The sequence below is a fragment of the Macrosteles quadrilineatus genome, unplaced genomic scaffold (genome assembly GCF_028750875.1).
Source record: "Macrosteles quadrilineatus isolate MER2022 unplaced genomic scaffold, UCM_ALF_1.0 Scaffold_7__1_contigs__length_78375512, whole genome shotgun sequence".
NCBI lineage: Eukaryota > Metazoa > Arthropoda > Insecta > Hemiptera > Cicadellidae > Macrosteles > Macrosteles quadrilineatus.
Genome location: NW_026542600.1, coordinates 15,551 through 36,022, shown reverse-complemented (window position 1 = coordinate 36,022; position 20,472 = coordinate 15,551). Strand labels below are relative to the sequence as shown.

General features: G+C 35.7%; 1 protein-coding gene across 1 annotated transcript in view; it reads left to right on the top strand.

The window, feature by feature from the left end:
• Nucleotides 1–20,472, top strand: part of LOC128998088 (chaoptin) — a gene marked incomplete at both ends in the record, with an annotated part of 41,041 nt that overhangs the window by 5,417 nt on the left and 15,152 nt on the right. Inside the window, 5 exons of the mRNA XM_054424081.1 lie at nucleotides 8,245–8,415; nucleotides 12,066–12,333; nucleotides 13,740–13,950; nucleotides 14,630–14,788; nucleotides 18,853–18,903. Of these exons, the coding sequence (XP_054280056.1) occupies nucleotides 8,245–8,415; nucleotides 12,066–12,333; nucleotides 13,740–13,950; nucleotides 14,630–14,788; nucleotides 18,853–18,903 (860 nt within the window). The remainder of the gene's footprint in view (nucleotides 1–8,244; nucleotides 8,416–12,065; nucleotides 12,334–13,739; nucleotides 13,951–14,629; nucleotides 14,789–18,852; nucleotides 18,904–20,472) is intronic.

The following is a 20,472-nucleotide window of genomic DNA, read 5'->3' as shown; positions in this document are numbered from 1 at the left end:
ATTGTTATTGTCTTTTTCTATTTACTGTTAAACAACTTTGTAAACTGGCATGTATCGTTGGAAGAATAAGAGTAAATAAATATATTAGTATGTTCTGGAACTAGTATTTGTACAATGTTACTAAACAATACCCCCGCCGCAGCAAACCTACCGACTAAGCGAATTTCTGTTGCCTGAATTGATTTTCAATTAAATGTATTTAATTAACATTAACTTTTATGAGTACATAGGCTTGCTGCTACAGGGAGAGTAAAAAAGTGTGTTTTTAGTGAAATATTAATAACTTAGTATAAAGTAAATAAATTTACCAAGTTTTATAAAAATATATCCATAAACAAGCAGACTACAACATTTTACAATATTCCCCATAAGAATAACATGGGAATTTTAAAATAACAATTCTTTGAAATTTATCCGAAACAAATTTATCCGAATTTAATAATAGTATAAAAACATTTTGATATACTAGATTATTTGTTTTTTTAAGCTCTTTAAGAAGGTCTGGAGAGAAATTGGGAAATTTTGCGTTTAGAGGGTCAAAAATTAGAAAAACCAATTTCGCGAATATACTAAAATAATCTTTGCTCGGGGAATATAATTTATTAGTATACATACCTCTGGGAGCAGACTTGCAATTGTAATTGACTTTATTTATGTAAGTAACAGTTACGATTATTGTGTATGTTATGCATTTTGTTGTATTCATAAAAAAAAATAGTAAATGATAAAAATATTTCGCACTGTAATAGCAATAGTTAACATGCCTAAGACCCTTTTGGAACTGATTATAAAATACAAATACAATACAAAGCAAAGTTAACATCCCAAAGACAAGTCAGAGGTACAAAGTGCAGCACATAAAGGTCATATTGGACCTTAAATAACCCCAATGACCTCATCATTGGGTCTTAATTCGGTTGTTTAAAGCGTTTTAACAAAATTCCAATAACATGAATTCAACAGTTTTACAGTTACATATGTAAATAATGTTTCCGTATTAAATAAATAAATATCAACAGTACTTCTGACAGGTGATTTGATTTTCAAAATATTTTTGACTCTCAAAACAAAATAGTTTGCAATTTAAATTGTGTTTTTGACAAGTTAAAGCTATGACAAATGTTGTCTTCGCAACGAAACGTTTAAACTACTGAACGTACAATCTATCTAGTTATAGTTGTTAGGCTACAATTTGATGGAGGATGTAAAATCTATTATTGGCTCCAGTGGCGTCATTTCACCAAATACTCGGGGGGGGGGGGGGGGGGCAAACACGCAAACAAGGGGGGTCCGGGGGAAAATTTTGCAGTTTTGAAAAAAAGAGGGGTTTAAGCTTATTTTAATTGTCAAAACACTTAAAAAAAAAAAATAATGAGTAATATTTATTTAAATTTAGGCAGAAAATTAATGAAACTAAGAATTATTGACAACAGACAGAAATACAATAATTTTATGTTGGTAAAGTCATCTAAGAAACGAGATCAATAGTTCCATGATGTATTAATATTATGTTTGTTATTAGATTCATGACCGATTTCTCTTGTACAACATTTAGCAATGAATACAGTTGTTTATAGCCTATAGTTTATAACAGTTTATTTTGTTTTTTTTAAATAAAATACAAGTATTTAAGAACTTAAAAGCAAATCAAATTTTATCGCCAATAAAATAATTTGACATAAAAGTACAAAAGGTTTTATTTAACTATATTAAATTGGTATTCTTTAATGTTAAAAAAAATACGTAACATTTATACACATGTATAATTTTAATGCTTGAATAATTCATAAAAGTAAATGACAAAGCAATGCTTCTAAAAAATCTGAATTTTTATGTATACTGCATTTATAAACTAGAAGTAAGTGGTTTATCGTACAGCACCAAACAGAAAAAGTAAATGAATAACAAAACTACTAATTTATGTAAACTCAAAATGTGCTATCTAAGACAATAAAACAATAATAATTTTTGTTTTATATTACTGTACAAGAATATACAGATTTTTGTCTGCTGTGCTTTTTAGGATTTGACAGGAGAAAATATTTGTTTATTGGCTAGTACAGCATATTTTTTTTCTCTAGCCCAGGATCCAGGGGGGCAAACGCCCCCCTGCCCCCCCCCAAATGACGCCCCTGATTGGCTCAACCAAATTGTCCAGAGACGAAATAAGTTAGACATGTAGAGCAACTTAACCTTGCTATGATTTTGTAGGAGATCAGTTGTTGCGCAGAAAATTAGAATCTTTGTTTATTATATTATGTGGTAGCTAGTCGGCAATGGTGAGCTCGGTCCTCAGCGTACTGTAGTGGCTGTTGTGATACAATGTTCTCTATGTTGTGGAAGCGCAGGCCCCGAACTCTATCGGTCGAATAAGGCAACTAAGATTGTGTCGGTAATGCAGATTCTATACCTATAAACCGAGATTATTTGGGTATATTTAAGAAAAATAATATCACCAAGTCGTGTAGAAAAGTGTAAAAGTCAAGGGAATCATACTTTGCATGGTCTCTTGTAGGTGGTTGACGAGAAAAACGATGATCAAAGTGTTGGTTCTCGCAGGGAAGTGTGTTTCTGTTCACTGCATATATACAACGGAGAGCCATTGGTTAGAAGGGTGGATCCGATACTTGTGTCATTTGCTCCAATGCAAGTATAGGTTCTGAGGTGATAATGTCTGATTTCAAGTCCAAGTTAGAATGACTGTGGCGACTAGCGCCTCTTCTCTCGAAGTTCCTCCTCTCTGGGAACACTAGGTGTTTATCAGGTATCGTGATCCACTTTTTGTAAAATTTTGCAAAGATTTCAGTTTAATTCTATACCCCAAAATGTATATACTTGCTGGCAAAGAAGTTGTGTTATTTGTAAACTAAATTTTCACCACAAGATTCATGATCAGAGGTCTCCACGTCTTAACTTAAAAAACAAATAATTCAGTATATCAAAGAGTTTTTGTACGATTATTGGTAACGGAGAAAATAAAAAAAATAAATTTAAAATTCCCATGTTATTCTTATGGAGAATATTGTAAATTGTTGTAATATGCTTGTTTATGGACATATTTTGATCAAACTTGGCAAATGTATTTATTTTATACTAAACTATTAATATTTTTACGAAAAATACAATTTTTAGTTTCCTTGTAGAAGCAAACCTAGGTACTCATTAAACTTAATGATATTTAAATAGACTTAATTGAAAATCAATTCAGACAAATGGAAATTCGCTTAGTCGGCAGGTTTGCTGCGGAGGGGGTATTTCGATTATAAGTCTAGTCAGTTGACTAAGAAGACACTATACATTATACAGGGTTTTCATAAAATAATGGTGGGTTTAGTTATGAAATAAAAATAAAACGAACCCAGGTACAAAAAAACTATTTAATTTGTCGAATTCCTGACATCAAAAATATTGTTTACATAGCTAATAAACTTCAACATTACAACCATTTCTTGCTCTAAAAACGTCCAGACGATGATATATTTCATCTCACAAGTGCAGCATTACTCTTGTTACAATGGATACTGTATCTCGGTTTTTGTTTGCTAGTAGATGGGCTATATTTCGAATTTTTAAAGAATAAACTATGTTTTTGACATTCTAAATGACCGTTATACTAGAGTCATTGACTCGAGTTCAATAAGTTACACACTAAGCCTTTTCTTGACGGAAAACATGTTATAAGAAAGTACAAATTGAAGTTTATTTAAAAGAATAAGAAGGTTGTAGATTAGCACAACAATCAATACAGCTGTTTCAATTAATGTAAACAAAACTGTTTGAGCTACCGATTCCAGGGGTATCAATATGTCATACTTGATTTAAATATTTTTTCCTACAGTTACCTAACAATGTACATGTTCTCTCACTGATTTGAGAAAGCAAAGTGGCCAATTCGCTCATCAGTGAGACAATGTTAACATTGTCTCACTCTAATTACTTTGTCTCACTCCAGATTTGCAACGTGAAGGCACGAAATAGTGAGCGCGTAACATGCAGGCAACGTTGTATGCGCGCGAAATACGTTGGCAGCACTGACTGTAAATCAGCTGGTCAGCTGTTGTACTGTTGTATTTGTCACTTCACATTAAATGTTGTATTAAAAGTTCACTTTTGTGTAAAAATAGGTTATGTTTCTTCACAAATTTATTTGTTTTATGGTAACTGTAGGAAAAGTATAATGTGCAACTAGAGTTCAAAGTACAATTGCCTCACTTTTCTCACTAGTTGCACAAATAACTATAATTTTTAAAGTTTCTCATTTCTCCATAAGATTAACATGGGACACAAACATTGTAATGAAACTCCAGCTGTTGTCAGAAATTAAAAGTGAGAAGAAGAACATATATGTTGATTGTAAACAGTCAATAAGTTTGCTAATTTAACAGTTTGCTACAAAAATTTACTCACTTGGTTGAAATGAAATATTTACTATTTGAATTTGGGTTGGCGAAACTTAAATAATACAATGGAAAAAAGCGAATGAGCCTGGATAATTTGATATACAAAAAAGAAAACTGAATTAATACTGTGCTGCATTTCTTAGTAATCACTGAAAGAGCCAATTTGCAAACTATAGAAACATGGGGAAGTCATAGAACACCACAATAATGTGTTTTTTTTTTTAATTTATAATCGTTATTATGGACAACCTAATACTGCTATGAGTAAGTCTATTTGTAGAAAACACTAAACAAACAAGATCAGATTTTGAAAAATGAAAATATATTTACAAGAAATGTTGATAAAATATCGATCTGTTATGTACATCTTGAGTATTTCCACATTCTTTGAGTCGAATCTTTTAAAGTAATCAGAAATTATGACTGTTATTTGTTTTAAAATAACAGCTGTGATACATTGCAATTGCTCGAATTCGAGCAACAGGTACATTAGTATTGTTTAATCAGGTGGTAACAACTTAATCTGCGACAAATTCTTTAGATATAATACATAATTTCATTTCATTTCAATATCTTTATTCAATAATTGTACATTGTACATTGAATAGTGTCAAATTCCTAACCTAGTAAATACAGTTATAAGCTAAAATTACAATTTATACATACTAAGAAACAACGATTAAGATCAGGTTAATTGAGCTACAATGAGGTTACACCTCTTAAATGGAGTAAGGAGCGATTTCAATAAGATGATTTTTAAATTTGTTTTTAAATTTGATGTTGCCAATGGGTTTTAAATGATTTGGAAGAAAACGTAAAAACCTTCTTCCGGCACAGGTGGGCTTTTTATTTGAAAATAAAAGATGGTTGGGACTATTTTCTCTTAGGGCTTTTCCTCTTGTATTGTAGCATAATTGTGCGTTACCTGGCATACTTTCTCTCGCAATGAGAGAAGTTTCAAAAATGTATTGGGCAAAGACAGTTAGCATTTTAAAATTTTTTAAATGAATTTTTAACACATTCATCATTTTTTAGTCCCATCATTGTTCTTAATGCCCTTTGCTGTAATTTTAAGATTCGAGTAAGATTTTTCTTTGTTGGCTATGGACAAGAGAATGATATATTGTCACTATTATCAATAGTTGTCCTTCAAGTACATGAACGCGTTTTAATGTTGGATTTGATTTTATATATCCAATGATGGCAGTAAGTACTCTTATAGTAAGTTAACATTAAATCAAAGGTCAAAGTTTCACAAGTTGATGACAAATTGGGTCGGTCCCGGGCTTTGTTACCGGCACAATTAAATGGTTCGTAATCTAGATTACATTTTATCATAGATGCAACAAAGATGATAAAAATTTTATAACAATCAAATAATCTACAGTTTATTGACAAAATCTTGATAAATAATGCACGTTTACCTCTTAAAAACACCCGTCACAGCAAACCTGCAGACGGTCGGCTTAACACTGCTAGATGTAACATACAACCGCTATGCTGCAGCTCTCGAGGCTTCAAACAGTTCGCCTCTTCACCGCTAGGTGTCTCTCTCTATTTAACTCCTCAAACCACTGTGTTTGATTTAATTAATAAATAATTTAGTTGTTTAATGAAAAACAAGCAAACTTAACTAATACAAAAACAATCTGTTTATTTTAAATCATGTACGCTTTTCGATTTAAAGTCATGTTAGTCGAGTAAGAAGCCAATGAGTCAGTTGACACTCGCACTGAGAAAGAGGTAGCTAACCCATAAATACCCTACTAGCCTCCTAAACGCCAATATATACCCTCAATGTCTCTTTTAATTGCGCTTAATGGGTTATCAAACCTAATGAGCAGCTTAGCAGAAGAAACGTATATAAGTGAGGGTGAGTTGCTAGCCTAATAGTTAGCATTTTTATCAAGGGCTGTAGAATTGCAGCACTGTCCGGGGGGTTTCGACTTCCTGGACTAATTATCACCTATCGATATATCGACATACAGAATACAAATCGTTATATCAATTCGATCATACATAATCGATATATCGATCATACAAACATATCGATGTCCTTACCTGGGCTCGAGCGTGGCTACTAATAAACTTTATATTATCACTTTTATTTCAACACTACAGTATTTCGTGCGACTTGTTTTGAGGTAAATGCATGTATGTATGCCTGTTTTATTTTCAATGCTAGGTTTAGACCTTTTTTACTAATATTTATTTATGTTAAACTTAACTAAGTTTATCTAACACCACAAATTTTTTAGAATTACATCACTAATTAACTATTACATTACTAATTAACTATTACATAACTAATATCATTAGTTATTGGACAGTGTTTGAAATGAGGTAAAATGCTTGTAGCAAGCCTGTTTTATATTAAATACTATAATAGTCCTAAGTCTAGGCCAGGGCCGGAACAAGGGGGGGGGCAGAGGGGGCGGTTGCCCCGGGTGGCAGGGTTGAGGGGCGGCAAATTTCTGGTTGCAGAAAATTTGTTTTGTTTTATACAGTTTGTAAAAGTTTTTAATGAGCCAAACGTCATAAGGAACGTCAATTAAGTAATTTCAAAACTGCATAACGTAATAAACAAACAATAATTTTACAATAGCAATCAATATAAATTGCAACGGAGTAGAAAACACTGAGAGCCCTAATAGCATAGTTAGCAGCACAGCAAAGTTTGTTTACAATTTCAGCTGGTCGCCATCCCCATCCCAGTCAAGGCGCCGTGCCGCCGCCCCCCCTTCCACTCTACATAGGAACGCACCGCTCCGCTGCCGCTCCCGCCTCCCATTCCACACCACTCGCTATCAGCGGTTCAGCGCACAGGTTCACCGGTTCACGCTTGAAAAGTTCACGTTGTGACTTGTACTGTTTATATCAAAACTACTGCATCTTTTGTTGCGTTGCGTAGTGCAACTACTGTGTTCCGTGTTTTCTGCTGTCGTCTAGTTTTTTCCTTCTACATGCATGTCTAGGCCTTGCTTATTTTTATTTATCGTAAGTTTTATCAACACCACATATCCATCATTTTGATTGGGTACTGTACATTACCTATTTGGTTTGTTTGCTCTTTGGTCTGCTAGGTCATGCTATTCTTAGATACAAGCAAAGATAAGATCAAGGTAAATAACACAAGACTGACTGAGGTTACTATAAAGCTTCCAGTTCACAAATCACACCCTTCTTGTAGATGCCATGTTTAATGTTTATACAGTAGGCTATCAATTTTTTGGAGTAGGTTCAATGTTCAACCAACTATACCTACTACATCAGTAAGGCTTTCCAACTTCATTTTCATAATTTGTGAAAATATGACAGTCATTAATATTATTGATTAGGTACCTATTCACTTACCTATTACCTACAGTTAAGTTCCTACAATATGAGCAAGTGTATTTGTGTTTTTGGAGAAAGGATACATTGTCATTTGATATGTTTGATAAGCTTCTTTTATTAAACATTATGCTACACAATCACAATGCAATGATGATTGTCAAAAGCAATGAATAAAATAAAATAACTTGGAAGAATTACATGATTGACATTTATTTTCAGACAATTGCTACACTGGTGATTCGCACAGAAACAGATCAATCAACATAGGCTAACTTAGTTGTGTCAATTTAGCTACTGTATAGTTTCTGCAATTGCTTTACATCCTTACTTTCCTTGTAGAAACTTGCATTCCAGTTGTAAAGGGGACAGAAACAGACAGTAAGCCCATCACACAGATTAGGCATACTGGTTCCTCAGGAATAACTGTTAAGTAAGTTAAATGGTTATCATTTATATTGATGGATGAAGTTTGAAGTAGGCTAAGTTAACAAACACTTATCTTTTCTAGGCCTTTACCGACTGGAGGTGAGTCGTAATCCTATCCATCACATTCCTGACGAGGCATTCATCGGACTAGAGAGATCCCTGTGGGAACTAGAGTTGACCGATGGCTACCTCAGATCTGTGCCGAGCCGAGCTTTCCGCCACCTGCAGAAACTGCGGGTCCTTAACCTCAAAGGTTAGTAGTTTCCTGTGTAGTAGTAGGAATCAAGAATCAAGAATCAAGAATCAAGAATTTATTGACCATTCAACAATTACATGCTATCAGTCTCGTCACAAAAAAAAAAATAATTACAAAATGTTGCAAAAACGCACACATCAATAAAAGTCAAGTAGCATACAAGAAATAAATAAATTAATAAATTACGTCTGCATCATGCATCACATACATGCATAAATTACAAGGTACATTTACATAAAATGGCTACACAGTCAGCAATGGTCTACAATAATGAATAGTCCAGATCAAAAAATTCACAAGTGTTATAAATAGGGCTGTTAACCAAAAAGTGTTTAATCCTGTCTTTAAACAGGTCTTTAATCCTGTCTTTAGGTTATATCTTATCTTTCTATCTTGTACATTCTCCACTTTTTGCAGAAAGCACATCCACAATAGAACCTCGATAAAAAGTCTCTCCATGGGGATTATTGAATAAGAATGTTATCAAGGTTGATTTCTTATTGAGGTTTGCTGTAACATGTGATTGGAGTAAAATAAATTCATGAGAATTTGAAAATTATACACTTCTTATCAAGGGTGCCTTATTAACAAGGTTCCACCAAGCAAGTGGTTAGAAGGTAATGCACTATGGGCCCAATAGAGGTATAACACTTTTTTACTGTCCAAAAGTTTTTTGCCGCAAATTTGAGTGCGCACACCAAGGAAACATTCGAGGGACAGTGACGCAACTGTTGCAGCTGTTGTTCCCGGACCCAATTTGCCAGAGACAGCTCCGCTACTCAATTGTTGCCGGACTGTCGCTCCAGGCTCGGTATCTATTGAAACAAATCTAGACGCGCAGACATATGACTAGTGTCGCTGTGCCACTTTTAGGCACAGATCATGTAAAAGTCGCTGTGTCACTCCTAGACACGCACACTTAGAAACTGAGTACATACTATATAGTTGTATCATTTAAATCTATGGGGTGCACAGAAGTAGCCTCCCCGAAGATTGTGACCATTACATGCTATGAATGACATCACAATCGGGCACACCCCAGGCAACGCTGACATGTTAGCGGCAAATCCTTCTACAACCGGACGACTTCGAAAAATGAATCTGCCTAAACGGTCTTTTTCAAGGCCATTAGTAACGATCTCGATTAATATCGAGAGACAATCGGTAGCTAATTTTTGGAAAAGCGAAGTCTGATTTCCGGACACGGAAAGTAAGTAAGTAAGTATTTAAATTTATTGTAATGTCCAATTTGCGTCTAAATAGTTGCCTATGTGCGCACTCCTGCGCAACTGTCGCTAGATTTTAGAGCTTCGACTTTCGAGTGAGTTGCTCAACAGTCCCCCTATTAACTGGGCGACTGATGCTAGACTCAAAATCGCCTTTGTGCGCCTGTCTTAATGAAAACAACATAAAATATATGAGCCTACAAATAAAGACAGAGTATTATAGTCATTGATAATATTGAAACAGTGGCAGTAATGAGTCATGAGTAGGAACCGAAGTGAGGAGGATTCTACTGTCGCGCTATTGCAGATAATATCCAAATAATGTCTGTTGCTTACGCCCCTAACAAAACAAAAAACTCTTGCGCCCCTGGGCCCACTTGTAACCACGGTACTGGGTTCCACTGTACATTTTTTTAATGTAGGTTGGTGCAAACTTCAAACTTGTAACATCTGATAGTATAATTCCAAATCATCCAACAGCATGTTACATAGGGACTGTTGAAGTGTGTGAGGTACCAAATTTTAAGGGGGGTAAAAACGTATTGCTAGTCAACAAACACCATAACTTACCCGATTTTTATCCACAACATCCTAATCCTAGGCCTATGTGTTGGCCCTAGCTTGGGCTATGGGCCAAAGAACGTAGGCCTACTTTTAATAACAGTGAAGTACACAAACACACCCACAACGATATATTTATTCATAATAGCACTCCGTTTCACATAATAAAGTTAAAACGACCGATTTTACGAATATTTAACGCCGATTACAACATCACTTAACCTCAAAATGGTGTTTGTTGACCAACGACAGACGACAACTAGACCGGCTCAACAGGCGAATCCCCGATCAGCTGTTGGCTAGTTTCCGAAATCGCCACCGCAGCGCTTGAGCCGCGGCCGAGGAAATCGGGATTTGAGCCGGACAAGAATTATTCGCTGTTCGACTGTCGACTCGTTAACGAGAAGCCTCTTCGCACAACGAAAGTAACTTCGCCATACGATATCGATTCAGGTTAGCTACGTTTTCAGACTTTCCTACTTTCTTTTAAATATTCTTTTTCTAACATACGCATACTCGTCTGCCATTTATTTTATCCGTTTACGTTCGATTATAACTTTCTAAATTTTATTAACTTAGTTCTTGCCGACTCGTACAAAACCCGCCAGTTCCTGCCTGCCAGTGACTAGCGGTGGATATTTTTCGGCTCTTTTAAACCAATTGGCTATTAAATTACGTTAATTCAGTTCGTTTCACGATTAAATTATTACTTAAGTTATTCCCGTTTTACGTCGTTTTAATACCCCGAGACTTGTCGTCTAAGTTCTAAACCCCGTCTTTGGCGGGTGAAAGAATCGAGTCTTGGGAGCAGGCTGATTTGAACAATCAGCTACGAAAATCAGTATTAAATTTATTTTAAACCACTCACATTAAATTATCCGTCCAATTATATTAATTAGGCCCCGACGACTCTGTAGGGATTGGGTTTTACATTATATTCGATCTTATATTATTTACCTAGGCCTTTAGCTAATTATTTTAAAGTTCATTACGAGCAATTGAATCACATTGGCTTCAGATTGAATACTCGTCGGCCCTACAGAGTCATTCTAAAAGTTAGGCAAAATTCTCCAAAACACTTTTACGAAGGCTGGGATGATATAGCTCCAACTGGGCGTCTGCAGGATTTCCTGAGCGCTTCTAGAGCTCTGAGCCTTCGATTAAATTTAAATAAATTGATCAGTCAAAGCCGTGACAACTTCGTATCGACCCCTGGATTTTTCTCGGCTCCTTCTGAGCACTCCGGGGAAGAAATTTGAGTGTGGCCGATTCTAGGGTAGGCCTAGCCTGACTTAGGTGAATACTAGTTTATTCCCCCCCTAGAATTTTGCGTCACAAGTGGTCAATCTAGAGACTATCAGGGAGGCTTAAAATATTAATTAATCAAAGATTTGTTATATTACCGAGGGATTGAAAAAGGTTACCACAGAAAAAAAAACTATACTTAATAAATTAAACCTAATAAAACCTTTTGTTATACATGATTATAAAGATAGTTGAAAAAGACTTTTATTGCAAAACAACAAATTCTTTAACATCGCCAGATTGTATAGCCATGAAAAACCAACTCGGGTTTTTCCTTTTTAATAACCCTATAGCTATAACCTGGCATTCTTAACAGGGGGAATTAGTGCTGGATTGTTACATATTTGTTTGAAAGGAGAGCACATATGTATTATAGGTGCACAATTACTTTTCTGTCGTTATAATTTCCCATTTCGGATGGTGGGCAAGCAGGGCTTCTTCATACCTTCTAGAGCTTTTGTATTGCCAAACATATGAGTGGTTTATCATAGGTCAAAATAAAACAAAATTTTAAAATATTTCACCTCTGGAGTTAATCTTTACGTATGATTCCAGGCAACGAGATCTCAGAGATCAACCCGGAGAGTTGGAGAGGTCTGGAGGAATCGTTGCAGAACCTGAACCTCGCAGAGAATGCAATCGCACACTTGCCTGGCTCCGTGTTCTCTACGTTGCAGAACCTAGAGACTCTAGACTTGCGAGGCAACGCCATCATGGACTTTGACCCGACGGTGTTTGCTGGTGGGCCTCCTAGATTGATCAGACTGATCCTTGCAGACAACCAGATGCGCCACGTCCCCTACCGCCAGGTCTCTTCCCTCAAGTGAGTCTAGCACAATCTGGTCACCCCTGTTAGTCCTTTGGGATATATCGGCTTACCACTGGGTTGGACCAATGGTCTGTGTCCTAAGCCAAGTATTTTCCACCTGCGTGGTGGCCGGGCCTTATAGAAATAAAATTATTTGCGTGAAATTTATCAAATTAACAGAAATTTGTAGTGAAACCACGATATTGCATTGTCGTAAGCATATTTGTTATGAAAATTACTCGTCTAATTGGGCTCCGCAATCCCTTTAGTGTTAACTCAGTCAGTTTTACCACATCAGTGGACAATACCCAGCTGTGGACATAACCAACCCTTTGGGTTGCCATACCTTGTCCATGGCTATAGTGACAAAAAAGGACCTTCACTTACAACTATTTATGCAAGCATCATGAAAACTGAAAACTGTAACTAAGAAGAGCTGCATCTATGGGGACACAAACTTAGTGGGCCTACTCTACTAGGGAGTTGGGTATACCACTAATGTATAGGTCTATCACGTGCCAAGTAATCAACAGTGTTGTCTCATAAGCCACGAGACGGTAGATGACGATAGATTAAGGGTTTGCATATCTTGTTATGTTAACACAGTGATAGGTTACTATTTTGGAAAGCATGATTGTAAATCTTTGTGCTACCTAACTGACATGACTGATTTAATTCCGTCATAGATTAAACAGGGAGTATGTTTGATCTATGATTCCGTTGACTCCTTCTGAAACATTGGGCCTATACTGTTCCTCCTAACCAGTGGCGTAAGCACAATGAGCAGCACCCCCCCCCTGCAGTACATGTGGATAGCCCCCCCCCCCCCTACTTAAACATCACCACTTATTTTGATTTGTGTATCTCAGCAAAAACCGTGGTCGTGACAAAATCCAAAAACTCTCGCAGACGTTTTGTCATCGCCTTCACTGGTCATGGAAACATTGTCATCGTTTCCCGGGATTGTGACAAAATCTTCAACATATCCTGCGCTTACATAGACAACGTCTCCCATGGTCTCGGAAACGTCATCTTTTTCCGCGATTGTGGCAAAATTATGAATATATTCTTTAGTCTTGAAAACAACACCTTTGTCTCCTGCGCTCATGGAAACATCGTCACCTTTTTTTGCAATTGCGGTGGTCGGTGAAGTCGGACCTCGGCACCCCACCCGAGGGGGGGGGGGCGTTGTTGGGGATGCGGGGGTGCATCTTTCTTGATGTCTTCCAATGTTTTGTCCTTCTTTATTTCTTCTAGCAGTGTATTTTTCCATATAATTTTAGGTCTACCCTATCTCCTGCTTCCTGCACGGTTTCATTCCAATGCCTCCTTTGCCACATCTCCATTTCCTTTTTGCAAGGTGCGCCCTTCCCATCTCCATTTCCTTCTCTCAGGCTATTAAACTGACCGATGTTGTTCAGACTTCTGCGGCACTTGGACCTCAGCTACAACATGATAACCCAACTACACTCCACTGGCAGCTCGGAACCTGAACATGCTGGCAGTCAACTCTCCCTGGATACTCTGCATCTTGACTACAACAACATACAGTATCTCCCTCCTGGGGCCTTCCAGCATTTCAACATCCTCAACCAGACCTTCCTCAATGGCAACCCTCTTGCTCTCGTGCAGGTGGGATGTTCGATACCAAGGATCAAGACTTGTACTTGGTTATTTTTGACAATTCTTTTGCGGTAAAAATGCTGTTGAAGGTCTTTGGACTGTTTTGTCCTATTTCGTTCCCGGATGAGACAAAGTAAAGTGTGGGATGATTACGACAGGAGTATGGTAAACACATTTTAGACGAGTGATGTAAGATATTTTTTACCATACTATTTTAAAATAACCTAAAAATGTAAAAAATAACACAATCTGATCTTCCCAATGTGGGCTTGGAACTCACTAGTCATAACCTTTTAGAGGTTATGTTTTTATTTATAACCGCTCACTACCTTCAGAATATAAACTTGGTAACTATCAAATTTTTTTGTAATTACAGTATATCTTTGGAATTAGTATGTTTAATGGGAATTTTGTTACATTGATTATTATTTATGTTTATAAAATATAAAAGATGTCCAATAAAAAGAAAAAAAAAACAAAAAAACAATTATCAACTGGTGTCTGGTAAAAATTTTTTACAGTACTGTATTGACATCCCATTTGACTCAGCAGGCAGTAAACAGCTGTTTTCCGGACTAAATCCATGTGTGGAAAGCCAACTACAAGAGAATTGATAAATTAAAAAGATTTTTTAAAAGTAAAAATAATCTATTTGCACTTTTAATATCTCGCTCACTTGATTCTTCAGACTGATGCTTTCCGAGACGCCCGTATCCGAGAGCTGTACATGGTGGACTGTGGTCTGCAGGAGATTTCTCCCTCTGCCTTCTCCGGTCTAGAGGCATCTCTGCAACTCCTGGACATCTCCGGCAACAATCTGACAAGTCTTCCTCCACATCTGCTACAGGTTGGACCTTAGAGGTCATCTCTAGAGGTGACACTGCATTGCAGAATGTTGCTGTGGATGTACAGGGTGTCCACAAAACATTAGTATTGTTCCATACTACATTACGTACTGATTCTTTTCAATGTTGAATGTTCTACTTGGGTTGGTCGTATCAGTTACATTAAGTTTAGTTTCAATTTCACTCATTATTGTTACCATGTTTTTTCGTCTGATAAATATTGTGACGTAAAATTATATTTTTTTTACTTTTAGATCAAATGTACAACATTCTGATTTTCTCATTCAACATCATCCATTGTAATTTTTTCTTACATTGTAAATAAAGGACATTGTCTATCAAACTAAAACATCTCAGTTTTCAGATGAACTAAGGGGAAAACTATAGAAGTATTTTTTCTGGATATCGAGTGAATGCCACTTCCTGAAATCATGTTTGACATTCTGTTTATTGCTGGAGAAAGGCTTCCATAATTGTCTCTTAGTTCATCAACTGAGGTGTTTTTCTTCTCTCAGTACCCTATAAGAGTTCCCTATAGGAAGAAATCATAAAAATGGATGATGTCAAGAAAACAAGTCTGTTGGCCATACCTTGATTATTGTATCTGCTAGTCAAGTCAACAATTGTAATTTTATGTTACAATATCTGTTCAGATGAACAGACCTGGCTGCAATAATGAGTAAAACTAAAGTTGAAAAAGGGACTGAAACAACAATTTAACACAGGTAGAACATTGTATTTTGAAAAGTAACGGTATAGCTTAAGAATGAATTTGTACCAATCTTTTGTAGTCACCCTGTATAAATCAGGTCTTTGGTCCAATGTCCCAACATTTTATTCAATTTTTAAATTTAAAGATATCATCACTCATTTTAATATAGTAGATTTAAACTAGTATACTATAGCAAATTCAAGCCCTTTGGTTTCAGTTCGTCTTCAAGTTGTCTAAGCTACTTTTATTGATATAGCACAGGCCATCATCTTTCTCAAAAGTCAGTTTGATTTGTCAATCTAAGTCTAGGACTTGCAAGTTGGATCAAGATTGAGCAACTAAAACTGCCTGATTAAAATTTTAAAATAAATTTTGTTTAAGACATACAGATATAATGAAGTGAAATTTGGATTATCACGTATTGACTTGTATTTGGGCGAATAATTACTGTAAATAATAAATATAACCTTAAAATATTTCATAATCTGTGGTACGTTAACACATGCCAAACTTAATAATCACTGAAAAAAAAACTTTAAAATCAAAACAGAAATTTAGAGAACTTACAAAGAACAGCCTTTCTTCTTCATGGCTAACAAAAAATTTTATATATTGACAACAATGTGCCATGGTAGTAAGTAAAAGGTATTAGTAGTACAGAGTTTATCTGGGATGAGTTGAAAAGACCTTACGTCATACAAAACACAGCTAAAATTGTTTATTAGAAAGCAATGTCACCTCTAACACAAATATTTAGGTAGATTGATAGCTTTTGTAGTACAGTAGACCTTTTAGCTTGATTAAAAGTGATCAATGTACATAGTAGATAATAGAAATTTAACTTTTACTAAAAGTTAAAAAAAAATTTCCGCTTGTATCTCCTGGGTAAGCTTGCTTGGAAAGCTTTTACTTTGTTGTCATGTCATAAAATCATGGTTGGAAATATACAGTGCTCGATTTCCGGCGGAGCGGCGTTCCGGTACCTCCCTTTTGAAAAGAGACATTGGCATAAATAGGTATATAAATAGCATGTTGATGGCCCCTGGATTACTTTATATGACTATAATAATGGTACAATACCTCGTCAAGTAATCCTAATGTTGATTGAGGTTAACAACCTACATGTTTCGCTGTAAATACGGCATTCACACATTCCGTATTTACGACGAAACATGTAGGTTGTCAACCTCAATCAACATTTGGATTACTTGACGAGGTATTGTACCATTATTATAGTAATATAAATAGGTACTAATTACTAAAAAGTATTTTATTTGGAGAAATAGCCTCTGGATGGTTATTAATCATTGTTATAACAATACTAATAAGTAATCATATTAAATAGGCTACAGCCCCTATTTTCTTACAAATCAAGCACTGGAAATATATATTTGAGTACAAGAGTTAAAACAGTTTGGTTGTTTTGATGAAACATACTTCTGAGAAGGAACTACTTTAAATCAGTGGGCCGCAATGAAACGCTGTTTATAAAAGTACACAACTTTGAATCAATTGAACTTTATAACAGTAGTGTTATTTGGTGTCTGGATTAATCTTGGAATTTGTAAATTAAGTTTACTTTCAACAAGTTGTTTTTAAAATTTTTATTTTTATAATCTTTTTAATTTTAGTTTTTTTAGTTTTACATTTTGACCATCCAATTACCACTTTTCTGTAGATAATTTTACTGTGAACAAAATGGTGAAAGAATTATTAATTTATTATGTTACGTTTTCTTTCTATAGCAGTTAGAGTAAAAGTCTACAAATTTGGTAAAATTAATTGCCGACAGAGGGTGCTGCATGCAGCGCATAATTTCCTTCCCCAATGGGTTGAATATAAATAATTGTTTGGCAATTGTAAGTAATAGATTTTTGTAAACAAAGTACCCGGTAATGAAGATTATAAGAACCATTTAACACCCTTAATTCTTCTACCCCTTTTACTTAAATCTAAACGTGAGTTTCAAGGTATATTCTAAAACCAGATAAAGGGCGTATTTTATAGAGACTTAATTTCAAAACATGAATTGATTTGTCAACACAATATCAAGTTGTTTTTAGCAGAAGTATTTTTAATTATTTTGCTTGTTTTTTCACATGACCCACTTTTGTTTCAAGTTCATGCGGGTTTGATTAATTCTCTCAAGGCTTTAGGGTATTTAAAATGTCTTCCAATATTAACTTGAAAGATAATTTAGAATAAAAGTAATTTTGGTGCTTGTTTATCTTAAGCTGCAAGTTCTGTCTTTCTTTCTAATAGTTTTACTCGAGGCTTATGACCTATTAAAACTTAACATAAAAGACACCATACACTTAGAGCCAGTGGTATGGTCATAAAATTTCAAGTTTGCAAGAGCTTTTGAGATTTTATTTCAAGGACATTTGATGTGTACGGAAAACATTGATTTTTAAAATAAAAAAAGAAAAACTAACACCAATCCCTTGCCCCTCTTACTACTAAATCTCTACACCATAACTTTTAAGATCGTTGAACTAAAAAAAATCACTTTTTTCATTCACTACAAATTTTTGTTTTTACTTAAAATATGTCAATTTTTGTTGTTAACAACATATATGTTAGGTTGGGGATGGGTTAAAAATTTATTGATGGAACATTTTTGTATAAAGACTGTGAACAGCACACGACTTTTTCTTTTGAGGTAACTCATTTCTTAAGATTGGAACATTCTGTCTTACTAGATCACGTGTTTAGACTAGTAGCTGGGAATCTAGCTATTGCAGAGCAATGAAATAGATTCTAAGAATTGTGGAGTCAAAAGAAATGATTGAAAAGTATGCAGATTGTGTTCTTTTGCTAGACATTTCGGTGGTTAATAAACTTAGAGGCCAAGAAACAATGGTAGTAATAAGAAAAGAACAACATTTTTTCTGATAAAACAAAAATACATAGTTAATACTCTTGAACCCATTTGTTGCAGTAAATATATGAAATGGCCGGACTTAGAATCACGTAATTTTACTTGTTGGTCAAAGATAATTTTGATCACTGGTCATTTATTTTGCAGTCGCCCATCAACTTACGGAAAATCCCCTTTTTGATTCTTAAATAGAAGGACTATCCATGACTTGCCAGACATATAGTATGATGTTCCTTCTGTTTATAGTGTTCAGTTCGATAGTGTACTAAAATGTCAATGGGATTTAAAGGTTAGCACTGCAAATCTTAGTGGCATAGAACTTAAAAGAGTGTTAATTACTTCGGTTAGTCAAGTTTGTGTGCAAACAAACATCTAACCTATGATGCTAATCTCACCATTTAACTATCAAAACATGTTCACTAAGTGAGCTACGTAGTTTTCTATCAGGAATTCATACATTTTTACATTTTCAGTTTCACACTGAGGGTGTTAATAAACCCTTCTTGGCCCGAATTGAAAGAAAGGTGGGTCTTTTGTTCTTCATCGTTTGTTTTTTCACTTTCTTCTCTATTATTTTTCACAGAATGGTTGCGTGCATTCTTGTAATTGGTTTTTCATCTCACATTTTTTTGACAGCGTAGTTTTGTTTTCTTGCATTTGGTTTTTGCACTTTTATTGGTTGCATGTTTTTATTCATATTTTGGTTGGTTACAATATAAAAAGAATAATTTAATTTTTTTTAAGTCACACAGTAAATTTAAACAGAGTGAAAATTTTTTTTTCAGTTTGTTCTAAATTATTATGTTCATTCAAGGTTCAACTTCACTAGACAGGAACAGGCAACAAATGGGACTCCGAGGCTTACACTAAATGGGCTACAAAAAGGAAACTGTCCAGAACAACCTGTTTCAGGAGTGTGTGTGTGTGCGCAGACAGCCGAACAATTCCCAACCGACCGTGTATTGCCTCTAACCAGAAAGTTCCTGTGCGCGCCCTTTACTCCCTAGTGTAGCCCAAGAGAAAGGACTTGATACACGGCAAAAGGAGACACCAAGTCAAGAAAATGTCAATTGCTCTTGAAATATTCAACGGATTTTGCAAGTGTCATGTCGTTTCACCAAGTGTTGTGTCCAATCACCTATAGCAGCTTCCATTTGATGACACAGAAACCATTCGCCAGTAACTGTTTCCTTTCCTTGTCTTCTCCTATGTGGTGTAGCCCGAGGGTTACTATTGGTAGTAGGAGTAGGACAGAAAGAGTTGGGTGGGATAGAAGTCTACCTCTCTGTGCTCTCGCTCAGACCACCTTTGGAGACCCCCAATAAGTCTCATTGTCTATCTTCCTCGTTCATTCCCCTCCCAGCAATATTGCCAGTCATCCTTTCCTCCATAGTGAGTTCTTTGGATTCAAAATGACTTAAAGCTACATTCCCATTGAAGATCCTCTTCCACTCAAAAGCACGAAGCTCAATGGGACTATGTGTACAGCTGGCTCCGACACTGTGCGATACGCTGAAGCGATCATAAGAGTGCTTCTCCTCTGGACTGCTGCCATATTTCTTCCGAGTTGTGTATTTGCTCTGCCCATGCCTCAAGAAGAACAGAATGGAAAGCAGACATCAGCACCTGCTTCTGACTGCCAACTGGTCCACCAACGTTTTTTATTAATCTTCTCAAATTCGTAAAAATATTTTCTGCTTTCGCTTTTGCAAAAATGGTTTGGTCTTGGAATGTGAGCGGAACGTCAGTTTTATACCCAAGTGCTTTACAGCGGGTTTTGTGACTATCACTTCCTGTCCAATCGTGAGCTGTACCATTGGATTGATCCCCCATCTGATGAGAAGCGTGATCTCGGTCATTTCCATGGCCAAAGACAAGCTATGGTCATACATTTACCTCATCACTTGACCCATGGCCAATGCCAACAGCCCCTGCATATCTTGCAGTTATAATTATCACAATATCATGGCATAACCAATATGGAAAGACCCCGAAGGCATTTACATCCAAAGGATCCTATCGGTAGTGATATTCCAGAGGTCGATATAAGAATTGCGCCTTGAAAAAGGGTTTATCTGTTGGAACACAACACT